Source organism: Vitis vinifera, chromosome 1 (genome assembly GCF_030704535.1).
Source record: "Vitis vinifera cultivar Pinot Noir 40024 chromosome 1, ASM3070453v1".
Taxonomy (NCBI): Eukaryota; Viridiplantae; Streptophyta; class Magnoliopsida; order Vitales; family Vitaceae; genus Vitis; species Vitis vinifera.
This window is the reverse complement of record NC_081805.1, coordinates 7,043,138-7,056,755: the sequence shown is the minus strand read 5'-3', so window position 1 is coordinate 7,056,755 and position 13,618 is coordinate 7,043,138. Positions and strand designations below refer to the sequence as shown.

Here is a 13,618-nt window from a genome sequence, read left to right as displayed (position 1 = left end):
ATAAAAATAACTTTTAGTTACCTTATTTTATTTTAATCAATCTTGGCATTATTTTGTAAAAGCCCTCAAAAAACAATTAAAAATAATTAAAATATATTATAAGAAACAACTTTCTTAACAAGTTTTGAAAAAATTGTTTTTTATAAAAAAGTTGTCAAATATATTTTGAGTGTAGAAAATTGTTATCATAAAATAATTAAAATTTTATGTTTTCAAGAATAGAAACCGTTTCTAAAAACAATTTTTAAGTTGAATGAATCTTCAAAGAAGTTCTATATAGTATTTGAAAAGAAAAAATAACGATTCAAAGTTTTCAAAAATCCACTATTATATTTTTTTGTGTGACTCAAACAGAATAGGCGTGAAGCTTGCCTATGCCCGGTTCTTTTAAAATTTGAGAGAAAATATGAGAGAATAAAAGAAAAATAAATTATTTTATGCTACTTTAAACTTATTTTATTAATTTTACTTTTTTTATACGAAGATTAAATAATTTTAAAATATATAAATTTTTAGGTTTTTAACAACTTTAATTATATTTTATTTATATATATCCCTTTGAATACATTTTTGGTTGTTCATTTCTAAAAATAATTATGAAAACAATAATTAAAAACAAATTTTAAAATCTTTTATCTCATATTTTGTAGAACAAAAATTTATTTGAAAATTAAAAATATTTTTACTTTTATGTATAATACTTCATTTTTAATTATTCTCCATAGTTGTCTAATAACCTACCGTTCTCTACTTTTTTTATTACCAAACATATTTTTCTATTTTTTTTTATAAAAAACAAAAAACTATTTTTGAAAACAATTTTCTAACACTACCTTAGCATTTTTTTCCCCTCAAAATGCTTTTCAATACCCAAACATAGCCTAAATGTATCAAGCAGTCATGCCTAAGGTTCTTTCATTTCACCTACTTAAAACCTCCTTGCATTTCACTTCCCTGTGTTGCATCACCGTGGTTTTCATCTAGGCGTATTTCAAAGAATCAATTCAAAGTAACGACTAACTGACCAAGTCAGCAGATGATATTATAGTTCGCAGGAGCCAGATTTGAATGATTGACTGACACCAGAAGCCACCCATAGAGAATTTTTCTATGCTCTGGTCCAAAGAAAATAGATGACAACTTGTGGAATTAAATACTAATTCGGTAACGTAAGTATGGCGGCATGAAGACTTGTTTAATATGAGCATGGTTGTTGATGATAGCCGTGGTTGGTTGGTAGTTGATAAGCTTCAACCCCATTTTGTAAAACATTGTGGCATGTCTTTCCCTACCATTATCCACAGTTCTTCATGGGAAGTCTCAAGGCAAAATCTAGCATGTTCAATCTGCAATTTGAACTGAGTGATCCATCTGAAACATAAATCAGGGACTGCAGGGACTGTCCTTGTAGAAGATGAATTTAACTTCTCATTTAGACCCAAAGAACAACACCTTCGGTGTTTGATGCAGTCGGCCTATAGGTGGACATGACATTTCAACAGAAACAAGAACAAAAAAAGTGCTCCCAGTTCACTTATTTGAATACTATTATTTACTTCTAATTCCTATTTAGTGTACAGCAGGCTTGTTCCTGTATATGTTTGTTGTAATGATAAATCCTCTCCATACATCATACAAGCAGATCCAGAATCACGTGCACTGCCAGGGATGCCCAACATTCCTTAGTAAAGATGAAACAGATTGATTCGGACTATCCGCTAGGCCAAGCAGATCATGAACCCAAGTTCTAGAAGGTGTTGACATCCTCACTAATTTTTCTCAGCTGTAAGTCTGTGACTGCTGTTTTCTGTCTTGTGAAATGAGAAAGAGTTTAGATGGTTCAGGAGCTGCATCGGCTCCTCGCCTTCCCTGACTATCTGGATGTTCCATAAGATTATTACCAAGAAAGTTAGCCTATAGGAGTATCAAGTAACAGGATTAGATGATGATAACAAGAATCTAAAACAAAGAGCAGCTACTTTTTACTGGAGCAGACAAATGAATCAATCCTATAAACTTGCCATTCGTGGCAAGTATGGTTAGATCAATCATTTTAGGACATTTAGACAATTTCTAATGGAAAAAAAAATACTTCAATCAATCATCTTATCTAACTCAACAATTGAAAGGATAAAAAAAGGTCACCAGAACAGTCCAGGTGGTAAGACACTAAACTTGGTCACGGTGATGTCACCAACTACTAGAAAAGGTATCAGCAATATATCTTTCCATCAGTATCATTCTTTATATTTTCATTTCAACTTAAAAAATAACGGCGTCAATTTCTCTCTTCCCAGTAGAGTTTTCCTTTATGGTACGAGTGTTATCCACTTAGAAGTAACATCAACTGAATTCACACAACAAAAATCTAAATGGTATATTAAGGATCCTTCAAATCTTCTAGGGTGTGGGATGCAGTGGAGGAGAGATTTAGGAAAAGATTGTCTTTGTGGAAAAGGCAATATCTCTCTAATGGGGGGAGGCTCACCTTGATAAAAAGTACTTTATGAAGTCTTCCAATTTATTTCCTATCTCTCTTTGTTATTCCGCGGAAGGTGCGTGCAAGACTTGAAAAGATTCAAAGGGACTTTTTGTGGGACGGTGGTGCATTAGAAAAAAAACCTCACTTGGTCAATTGGAGCTTGGTTTGTACTAATAAGGAGGGAGGCTTAAGAATTCGTAGACTTGTGGCTCTAAACAAAGCCTTACTTGGGAAGTGGAGTTGGAGATTTGTGGTAGAGAGGGAGTCCTTTTGGAAACATGTCATCATCAACAAATTTGGGTTAGAGGAAGGAGGGTGGTGTTTGAGAGTAGCGAGGGGAGGCTATGGTGTGGGGGTGTGGAAAGCCATTAGAAAAGAATGGGAGGGTATTCGTTGCAGATCTCACTTTATTGTTAGGAATGGGAGAAAGGTCAAGTTTTGGAAGGACTTGTGGTGTAAAGACCAAACATTGAAAGAAGCATTCCCTAACCTATACCAGTTGGCGGTTGACAAAGATGAGTTGGTGTCAAATGCTTGGGAGGGGAGTAGGGAGCCGGGTTGTTGGAATCCTCACTTCTCAAGGCATTTTAATGATTGGGAATTGGAAGAGGTGGAGGGCTTGTTCTGAAAATTGCATCCTTTGGTAGTGAGAAGAGAAGTGGAGGATGCTTTGAGTTGGAAAGAAAGAAGGGATCACATTTTCTTGTTAGATCCCTCTACCGCTCCTTCACGGAGGCCTATAGTGACCCTTTTCCTTGGGGTCTTATTTGGAGGTCTTGGACTCCTATGAGGGGAAGCGTCTTGGAACAGAATTTCGACCATCGACCAACTCAAAAAGAGGGAATGGAATATGCCGAATAGGTGCTACTTGTGTAAAGAGAAAGACGAAACTAGTGATCATTTAATCTTGTTTTGTAAAAAGGCTACAATGCTTTGGAGTTTGATTTTCTCCCTTTTTGATGTGTAGTGAGTTTTGCATTCTTCAATTAAAAGGAATTTGTTTGGTTGGCATGGTGCCTTTGTGGGTAAGAGGAAGGAGAAGGTTTGGAGGGCTGCCTCTTTATACTTAACGTGGACCTTGTGGAAGGAAAGAAATGAAAGAGCGTTCAATGATATCGAACAGTCAAACCAAACTTTAAAACATTCCTTTTTGTATACTCTTATAAATTGGGCTAGGGTGTTTATAGAGGATCATACTTTGTCTATGATCGACTTTATTGAATGGCTATATGTTTAGCTAGGGGAAAGGTTTTTTGTCTTCGCCTAGTTTTTGTGGCGTTCTGATTGTATACTTCGTGTATACTGTTTTTGCCATTTTTAGGCGCTTCTAATACAAACTCTACTTAGCTATTAAAATAAATAAATAAAAAAAATTCTAAATGGTAGCTTGTTCAATGTAATGGTAATCATGCAATGAATTCAAATAATATTAAGATAAAATATCTTCCATGACATATGGTATTTAAGAAATGCAACGAAACAGTCGACATAAACAAGCATATCACTAACGTATAGGAAGCAAAAACTACCTGAATGAGGGCTTCACTCCGCAAACCCATTTGTGCAAGGAATTTGTGCCCAACCATCTCCCAGTGGACATGATTATCCTTGCATGTGCCATCACTGCTAGTCAATTGACTCTGGCCTTTTTCATATGAAACACCCCTTCCTAGCCATACATATAAAACCTCAGGATTACTTGTGCCCAAGTTTGAATCCGGAGCAAACATAATATATACTGATCTAGAATCAAGGACACCAAAGTTATACAACTCCACTTTATTCATGGTAGGCCACTGGTAAAGAGCTAGATTTGTTTCTTCTGCAACCCTATCAGATGTATCACCCAAAGGAACATAAAAGTTACCATACACTTTCTTATCTTCAATCTCACTTTCTAACTCATTTCCAGTACCAAAATGTTCACCATCTAACATTAGCTCTTCTCCATTGCCTTCATGCTCGAACTGGTCACAATCGACATCCTTCATCATAACATCATCCAAATCAGGTAAGGAAAAGGACCAAGACCTTACCAGGTTCGGAGGCACTTGAGGTGGTTCATCAACTGAGGGTAGTAACATCCTAGGTGGAGGATTACTCCCTCTGCGCTCAGCAATGGAGGGGCAGGTTCCTTTACATGGAAAACAAGTATTTGCCCCATTCAGCGCATGATTAGCAGAAAAATCCTCTTCCAGTGAAGTTTGGGTTCCTTTGTAAAGTAAACAAGGATCTTCTGCTGAGGAACCATTCTTCACACAGAATGGATCTGTGGGCTCGAGGCTGGAAGGTGAAGGTTGTTGAGAAGAAAGGTATGACAAATCGGACCAATTAGAAGATGAGGGCGAAAAGGTAAATGAACTGGAATACTCAGAGGTCGAAGGTGAGAGTGAAGGAGATTTGGAACTGAACTTAGGGCTACCACCCAGAAAACGAGAGAAAGAATCTGGTGAACCACAGTTAGGTGTTTCTGACAACAAAGGATCAGTAAGAGGAACAGGGTGTTCCATGTCTTTACCAATACTGCTAATTGAGCTGCCATTTGGGGAACAAGGAAGTGAATCTGGTGAACCGCATGGAGGTGTTGATGGTGACAAAGGATTAGAAATGGAAACGGGTTGTTTCACTTCATTACAAGTATCTATAATCATATCTGCTCCATGACTGGATTGAATGGTGTCACAATTCAGTTTTGTGACAAATTCCTTCATAAAGCCACTAGTAAACTTCCGCCTTAGTCGACCCCATCCATTTTCCCTAGCAGGGAGACAAGTCTCAGATCCAGTTCCTGATAATGGAAAAGGTGGAACAACCCCACCAGCAAGAGCCTTATGGAAAATTTCAAAATCAAGATTGTATTCATCAACTTTCCTTTCGCCAACCCCAGGACAAACTTTATCCTTTTCAGAAGATAAACTACTTTCATCTCTGGAACCCACTTTGTTGCTACCATCTGCTAAGAGTTGTCCACCAGCAAGAGCATCCCAAAATTCAGATGTCTCCTCACCTTCTTTGATACTCACAATTGGACCCTGTGCCCTCTCATATCGAATGACCTGATAGGCAGCTGCTCTTGCATTATTTGACATCACCATGTTGCAATTCTTCCCAATCCAGACATATATCGCTGAAGGGACATGAACAATAAATGCCCCACGAGAGTCAAGTCCTAGTGTACCTGGATGGCTTAACATTTTTGGTACAAGATGAAGAGGATCATATGGAGAGTGGGGAGCCATCCGATACATCCTAAGCACAGAATTTGGGCTCACTGGTACAGCATGCACCCTCTTCTGGCACTGCAGGAGTTGACAAGCAAAACCCATATTCGGGTTAGTCACTCCTCGGGCTGCTTTCACATACTGAAATGCACCTTCAAAGCTCTGGCCCTCCCTCCACATGAGATATGCAATGACCAGAGAGCTCGATCTTGACACTCCCTGACAACAATGAACAAGAACCCGCCCACCTTGCTCTCTAACATCCTCAAAGTAATCAAACACATCATAAAGAATACTCGTGATGTCCTCAGATGGGCTATCTTGCAACCAAAGCGTCTTGTAAACAAGATCACTCTTGAAATACTCGGGGCAAACAAACCCAACACAGTTCAAGACATGGGTGATACCATTCTGCCTTAGAGTTTCACGGTTCTTAGCAACAGCATCACTTCCCAAATATATATGATCTGCAATTCTGGAGCATTCCTTATCAAAGAAGGCAAGCTTATCCCTCTTGAACTGAAATTCTCTCTGGGGTTGTTCTGAATTTGAATTCTCAAGGGGTTTAATGGACCCCAATCTCCCCCCAGGGGTTGGAGGATGCGGCCACACACCCAGATCATCGGACCCCGCCCTAGGCCACTCCTCTGCGTTGCGCCGGGAAATTGAAAGAGGCTGAAGTGGTGGCAGACACGACCTCACCTTACTGTTTGGCTGTGGTCTAGGGAGAGGTTTCGTTGGAGAGCGATCAGTCCAAGAAACTGACCGTAAATAAGCTCTCCGAGTCCCCGTTCCACCGGAGAGGCGGTCTTTATCTTCTTCACGTAACATCTCACTCCCTCACCAAAATTCTACAAACTAAGTGAAACCCATCAAAGGCTTGTTCCAGGAAAGACCATGGAAGGTGGCAAATTCGAGCCTCGTGATAAATAGCTGAAATTGAAATTTCCGGCCTTTGCCTGTTCCCCTTTTTTCTCACCTAAAACAATTGACTGGTTCACGCCCTCTCTCTATCTTTCTCCCAAATCTAGAGAGAGAAGAAGAAGAAATCAAACACAAATACGACCCAGTAAAAGGGTTGAGTGAACTATTGTGGTCATAGATTCAACAAAAACCAAAAACAGACAAAAGGAAAACGAAGGAGAGTGCAGGAAAGCGAGAAATTAATTTAATACAGTCGAGTTTGTTGAAGATGCTTACTTGGAAGTCCATGCTGAGGAATCCGAATGTTGAATAGTCAGTTTAATCCCTTGCAGCGTTGATTTCAAAACCCTAGAAACAAAAATATTGATCCAGCAAGAGAATAACCCCCACTTCAAAGCACATAGTCTCACACCCTACCGAATCCAATTCAACGACCGGGCCGGGTGAACTCCGGCTCCTCTTGGAAACGGTCAAATTGCCACGTCATCATGTCATCATTAATCATGCATGACCAGTCTTGTGATATCATTTAAATCGTTGATGATTACAAGAACAATGGTAGCACGTAGAGATGCTAGAGTTACACTACGGGGGTTGACTACAAACGTGTCGGCTTCTTATTGGAAGCCAATTTTGACTCCGGCATTCAAACCTTCCCAACAATGTTTTTAAACCATAGTAACGTACGAGCTATTTATGCTAACCATACAACCTATTTGTACTAATTTTACAAGATGTACTAACTATACAACCCCGGTACAAACGATAAACAAACTTAGAGTATATTTACGTATTTTTTTATTTTCTTTTTAATTTTTATTTCAAACCATCGAAACATTATTTATAGACACATAAATGGCAAATATAATTTTTAAAAATTTTCTATTATGCATAAACTTCTATTTTTTCGAGCCTAAATGTACATTTTATTTGAACCTTAAGCCCATTTGTAGGAAATAGAGACCCTTAAAAATGTAAAAAAAACATTATAAAATATTTTTGAAATTTTAAGATTTTAAACATTTTTGTACTTTGTTAAAAGATTATTTGATTAGTTTTAATCAAATAAATTTAAATGTGAAAATCAAATCTTTCCCATATTTCAACTTAAAAAATGATAATTTTTTTAATATAAAAATATCCTTCATATTTTTCTTATAAACATAACATTTTTTTTTTTAAACTTACGTGAAAATAATTCAAATATTGATTGACATTATATTAAAAACAAATTGTTTTTCAAATTCAAATAGGAATTTATATACTTATGATTATCCCTTCTTTTTTTAATTAAATATATATATTTAATTATTTTGAGTCAGTTTGGTGGTGAAAAACTTTTATAAAAAATTGAAGAGAGTGAAAGTGAAAGAAGGGTAGTAGGAATAAAATAAGGTAGCGGGAAATACTTTGGATATTTTAAGAATATTTGAAAGTCTTTTAAGTATTTTTTTTTAAAAAAAATATATATCAAATGCTTTCTTAAAAATCACTTTAAATATTTTTTTATTTAAAAACATTTTTCAAAATATTAAATATTATTAAATACCTATTTTTTTATCTTAAAAATACTTTTAAAGTATTTTTAAGGATAAAAACGCTTTAAAAAATCAGTGCGGAACATGCTCTTTTTCACTCTCATATCACATCTTATTTTTACACCATGTATTCCTCAAAAATAATTTTTTTCTTTTAACTTTTTATCGGATAGAATCATGAGTTCAACTTAAATTTTTTATTTTAAGTAATATTTAATATTTGATTAAATTCATATGGTTTGAAGTCAAAAAATGAAGCAGGCCAAACAATCCCAAGGCTTCATAAAGAAGCACGTGGCAGCCACATGGCAAAAGTTAAATATATAAGTAGAGGAGATTGAAGGTTAGTAATTCATAATTGTAATAATATAGTGGAGGGTAGACCAGTTCTGAAAATGGACCCGCACAGCTCAGCCATCACTACACCCACATCCTATATTTATTATGAGCCATGCACCCACTCTTACCTTCCATTACAACCCGCATTTTAATATTAAAAAATAATAAAATATCATATCTTAAAATACATATATCTTTTTTTATCTCATAAATAAAACACATTAAGTTAAAATTTTAAATTTGGCTATATTCGTGAATTTAACATTTTTTTTAAAATAATAATCATTTTTGACATAAATATCCTTAATTATTTCAAGTATTTACATATAGGTTTTAAAATAAATTATTATTTTTACAAGAAAAAAAAGAAGACATTATTATCAAAACGTCAACAAAAAAAAATAAAAATGAAAGATTAGATTTTTAAAATGAATTTTAAGTATTTGATCATTTTAAAAAGTGAATTGAAAAATATTAATTTAGTACATTAGTTCCAGATAAAAAAAATATTATTATTTAAACCGAGGTTATTAATTTATCAAATATTTATTTTAATTTTTTTCATTTATTTTTTAGGATGAAAGTTGGAAGTTCTGAAGTACCAATTCATAGCTTAGTTTTTCCCATGGGCGAGTGATGAGTGGTGGATTGGAATTGAGGGCGATGTGCAGTGGTTTGTGGATGATGGTGTGTGCAAACATGAAGGAGAAGTTTTGTTGGAAGTCAAGAAAGGTGGGCGAGAGAAAGAGAAAGAAAGGGAGAGGGAAGCAATTGGGTTTTTCATGTTTGGTTGGTCCCCCCCCCACCTAGATTTAGAGAGACCAAAATTGTATTGGGCAAGGCTTGTGATTAGATGAGACAAAACGGACTCAAAACCTCCAATGTCGCTTCCACCAACTAAATCCAATAAACATCAGAAAGAAAAGCCCTCCCTCTTTAACTTACTTTTCCGACTGGATTTTCTATCTTCCAATAAAAAATAAGATGGATTGAAGGATGAAGATGAAGATGATGAAAGTGTGTAACCCAAATATTTTGACGAGACAATTGTAGGCTCAAAGCGTGAGTCACGCAGCGATAATGCGCCACCTACTCTTCCCACTAGGAGATGGGATCATGGGAGTGAGTTTCTCACCCATCCAATTTTATGGAATTCTTCAGCCGTGAAACTCTCTTACACATTGGTGGTAATGGGTTGTGTCAAGTTGTCAACTCTTTTAACTTGATTGTAATTTTATTATCAGAATAATATGATATGAACATAACTCGTTTATTACACAATTAAAACGTATGTCCAGTTCGTGTTTTTGAGATAAGAAATAATAAAAATTTACTTAATTCAAATACGATTCATATTTTAATAATATCATAATGATTTGATAAGAACACGATTTATTTATTATACGGTTGATAAATTGATATGGATAATTGATTGAAACAATTCTAACTCATTAATCCGTTAAAGTTTGTTGACGTGATTCTAACTTGTTTAATGTGTTTACGATTTTAATTTGTTTATAATTTTATTTCATATTTTAATATTTATAATAAAATATACATAATTTTACTATTTTTATTTCTATACTTTTTAAATATATAAAATTAATAAATTGATATGGATTAAACCGATCACTTTGACACGATTAAGTAATGGGTCATTTTGATATGATAACGTCAAAATGAACAAATAAACATGTCAATTTGACATAAATAAGTAAATAGATTGATTAGTCAAACCCAAACACAACTCATTTATTAAATGAATTATACTAATTAATATAATTATGATATTAGCACAGTTAGACATAACGTGAACTTGCTAAAATTCAAATCATCCTTGCAAAAATTTATATAATTTTTGAGTCATGTTATCCAATTGTATCACAATTTTCACCACTAATTATACCTAGAGTTAAGAAAATGATGAGAAATGAGAGAAAATGATTTTTTCTATTAAAAAGATAAAAACTAAAACTTAAAAAAATAAAATAAAAACAAACGGCCTAATCCATCAAGAAAACCTTCTATTGAGCTTTATAGAGTAGAAAATAAAAAAATGAAAAATAAAATTTGTTTTGTTATATATATACAAGGTTAATTTCATTAACATTTCTTGAGGTTTCGAGTAAATATATATAATGTTCATTGGTTTGAAATTTCATCAAGTACCTCCAACATCATTCTCATTTCTAATTTTCACCCATCTTTCTCCTTTTACTCAAAATAAGAGAGGTATTTGATGAAATTTCAAACGTAGAAGGGTTAGATATAGTTAGTCAAAACTGGAGATGAATGAAAGTAACCTCTCTCTCTCTCTCTCTCTCTCTCTCTCTCTATATATATATATATATATATATATATATATATATATATATATGTATATATAATTGAGTGCAAAAAATTGTTTATATTTAATAAATATTAATTAAGTCACTATTTAATATTTAAAAATTTATGTATTTTATATCAATATGCAATAAATGCAAAAAATCTTTTATATTCAATCACCATTTGCCATATGAATAGTAGCAAAACAAATTGTAAAAATAGGGGAGAGAATCAATATTTTTACAAAAAATTAAAACTATTGGTAACCTATTGACAAGTGCATTAACTTAATTATTTGTGTAATTAATTTTGCATAGAAGAGAATGATGAAATCCACCATTTGATGTTTCTTATTGTCTTTTAAGACGAGATCTTTCCAATTAATTTGTAAGAACAAATTCGTTTGAAGAAATTTGAATGTTTTCTATGATATTTAATTTAGAGTGAATTTGAAGGTTATTTTGTGATGCATCTTGACATAAAATGTGTGGGTATAGTTTGTTGGTCTTAACATGAGATCAGACTTATAGAAAAATGCTTTGATCTCGAAGTCTTGCTCTTGGTTGTATTTTGTAAGTTTGTTAATAACTTTAGTCATTCTAGTAACTTGTTAATAACTATGTGAAGATGTAGATGTAAATTTGATGTCACACTTGTGCTTTTGATTGGACAAATGCATATGGTTTCAAAATATTTCTTGAGAGATGGTGGTGTGGTACTACTTGGTTAACCATGTCCTTTTTTTTTTCATCCATAGTGAAGCCAATGAGATGATTAGATTCTTAGTTAAGAGAAGTCACTTCATAATTTGTCATTTTATTAAGGAAAGCAGTAATTTGAGTTTATTGTAGGAAGCTCCTTTTGCATTATTTTGAGTTATGAGGCCAAAACTTTTCTCGGCTTTATATAGAGCTTTCTATCTTGAAAAGAAGAGATGAGAGGTAGAGATGATTCCACCAAGGTATTAGAAATTTGCACACATGAATTTCTTTTAAAGAAACTTTATGGTCAAATGGAAATTTAATTAATTTTGGAAATGAGAGACAGTATCCATTTGGTCATCTGAATTTACTAAGAATGAACTTATTTGGGCATTGGTAAGACTTGGACTTTGACATGTCTTAGGCTTGAACTTGAACTTTGGCGTGTTTTAAGTTTCGGCTTGAACTTTGTCATGTTTTAGGATTAGGCTTGAACTTTGGCATGAATCACATTTACTGAGAGTTGAATGCTTGATCTTGGATAAAAAATGTCTTGAAGTAGATATTCAAATCTTTTAAGTTAATTTTTGACTATTTAAACTTAGCATTCAAACATTTGAATTTGATATTTGAATCTTCAAGGGTGAATAGTTGAAGACTTTGAAGAAATTCATGAATCTTTGAAGCAAGTTTTTTTTAAATTCTTCTCAATTGTGGAACTGTTCTTGTATCTTCTAGTGTGATTTTGAAAGTAAAGAAAACTTATTTATTTATAGGGTCAAGAAATATATATTTAGATAGTTTTTATTTTTATTTTTTGTAAATATTATTCTTTAATTAAAGTTAATATGTGGGGAAATTTTAAGACATATTTGAATAGTTTTGATCCTTAAAATATTATTCTTAATTAAAGCTTAATATTTAGGACTCAACAAAACCAATTTGAATGTTTTCTAATTTATTTTAAATGAGAATTCATTCTTATCTTTTCACTTATCAAATTTGATAATCATATTTTAATGATCAAAATTCTTATATTTTTATTTAATTTGATGACAAGTTGTCTTCTTTTTGTGTGGGGCCATGTGACACGTATAGCAATATAATTGAAGAAGTTATTGTCATATAATAATTTTTATTTACATGACAAGACACTATATGCTTTATGACATGTGACGATTTTTAATTAGTCATAATCTAGATTAATTACGAACATTTAATTTTTCTATTGATCCATAATTAACTTGATTTGACCCTTTTATAATAACTTCTTGCAGATATATAAAATTTATACAGCTTTAGGTTATACATGATGCAATAATTTCTATAAGAGTATGTAAAATAATAACTTTAGGCTATGAAAAATTATCATCATTACATAGTTTTTTCATAATTGCCCATTAAAATAATTTCACATCTTTACATGATTCTACATAATTCAAGACATATAGTTTATTAAATAAATTATGAATAAAAAATTAGATAAAAATTTTATAATATTAATTAATAATAATTGAACAACAAAAATAATCAAATAATTGCATAACTTCTAGTTATAATAAATAATAATCTTAACATAACTTTATGGCTAAAGTGCTTATTTTCTATATATATATTCTAATAATAAAGATATTTTAAGTTGGGGTATTTAAGGGATTTTACACGTATGATTTGGTTACCCTATTCAGGATGGTCAATTTTAAGGAAGATGCGTGAAACCTAATTATCATCCTAAAAAGGTATTTTAAGTTAGAGTATTTTAGGGATTTTACACATATAATTTGGTTACCTTATTTAGAGTAGTCAACTTTAAGGAAGAGAGTTTTATTCATTTTTGGTATTTAAAGAGATAAAAAAATAAAAATAAAGAGAGAAAACCTAAAGGGTGAGACATTTTGCTATAAATGGACATAACTTTCATATTGAGAGTGAACCACTATAAATCTTGTGTGTTATTCTACTTTAATTATATATATATATATATATATATATAGCTGTTAGTTACACAAGCGAATTGGGGTTCAAGCATTAATGATGCTCAAGTTCCACAAGCGAGTGATATGGTTTCCAAAAAGTGGGACATAT

General features: G+C 32.9%; 1 protein-coding gene across 2 annotated transcripts; it reads right to left on the bottom strand.

Moving 5' to 3' along the window:
* Window positions 1–1,405: 1,405 nt before the first annotated feature.
* LOC100262951 (protein-tyrosine-phosphatase MKP1) lies at window positions 1,406–7,179 on the bottom strand. 2 transcript variants are annotated; one of them, XM_019219930.2, is made up of 3 exons: window positions 6,904–7,179; window positions 4,012–6,730; window positions 1,406–1,914 (listed from the first exon to the last, which is right to left on the bottom strand). In XM_019219930.2, exons 2-3 carry the CDS (start codon window positions 6,532–6,534, stop codon window positions 1,780–1,782), a joined length of 2,658 nt encoding a protein of 885 aa, XP_019075475.1. In that variant the 5' UTR covers window positions 6,535–6,730; window positions 6,904–7,179; the 3' UTR covers window positions 1,406–1,779. The 2 variants fall into 2 exon arrangements, with proteins under 2 accessions (XP_019075475.1, XP_002285484.1); XM_002285448.4 differs by having other exon boundaries at window positions 1,406–1,877.
* Window positions 7,180–13,618: the final 6,439 nt, after the last annotated feature.

Excerpts from the sequence above, each read along its gene's own strand:
- LOC100262951 (XM_019219930.2), bottom strand. The coding sequence starts at position 6,534 with ATGTTACGTGAAGAAGATAAAGACCGCCTCTCCGGTGGAACGGGGACT. Across the intron at positions 1,915-4,011 it reads GGAGTGAAGCCCTCATTCAG|GCTAACTTTCTTGGTAATAA; the intron begins GTAGTTTTTGCT and ends ATACTCCTATAG.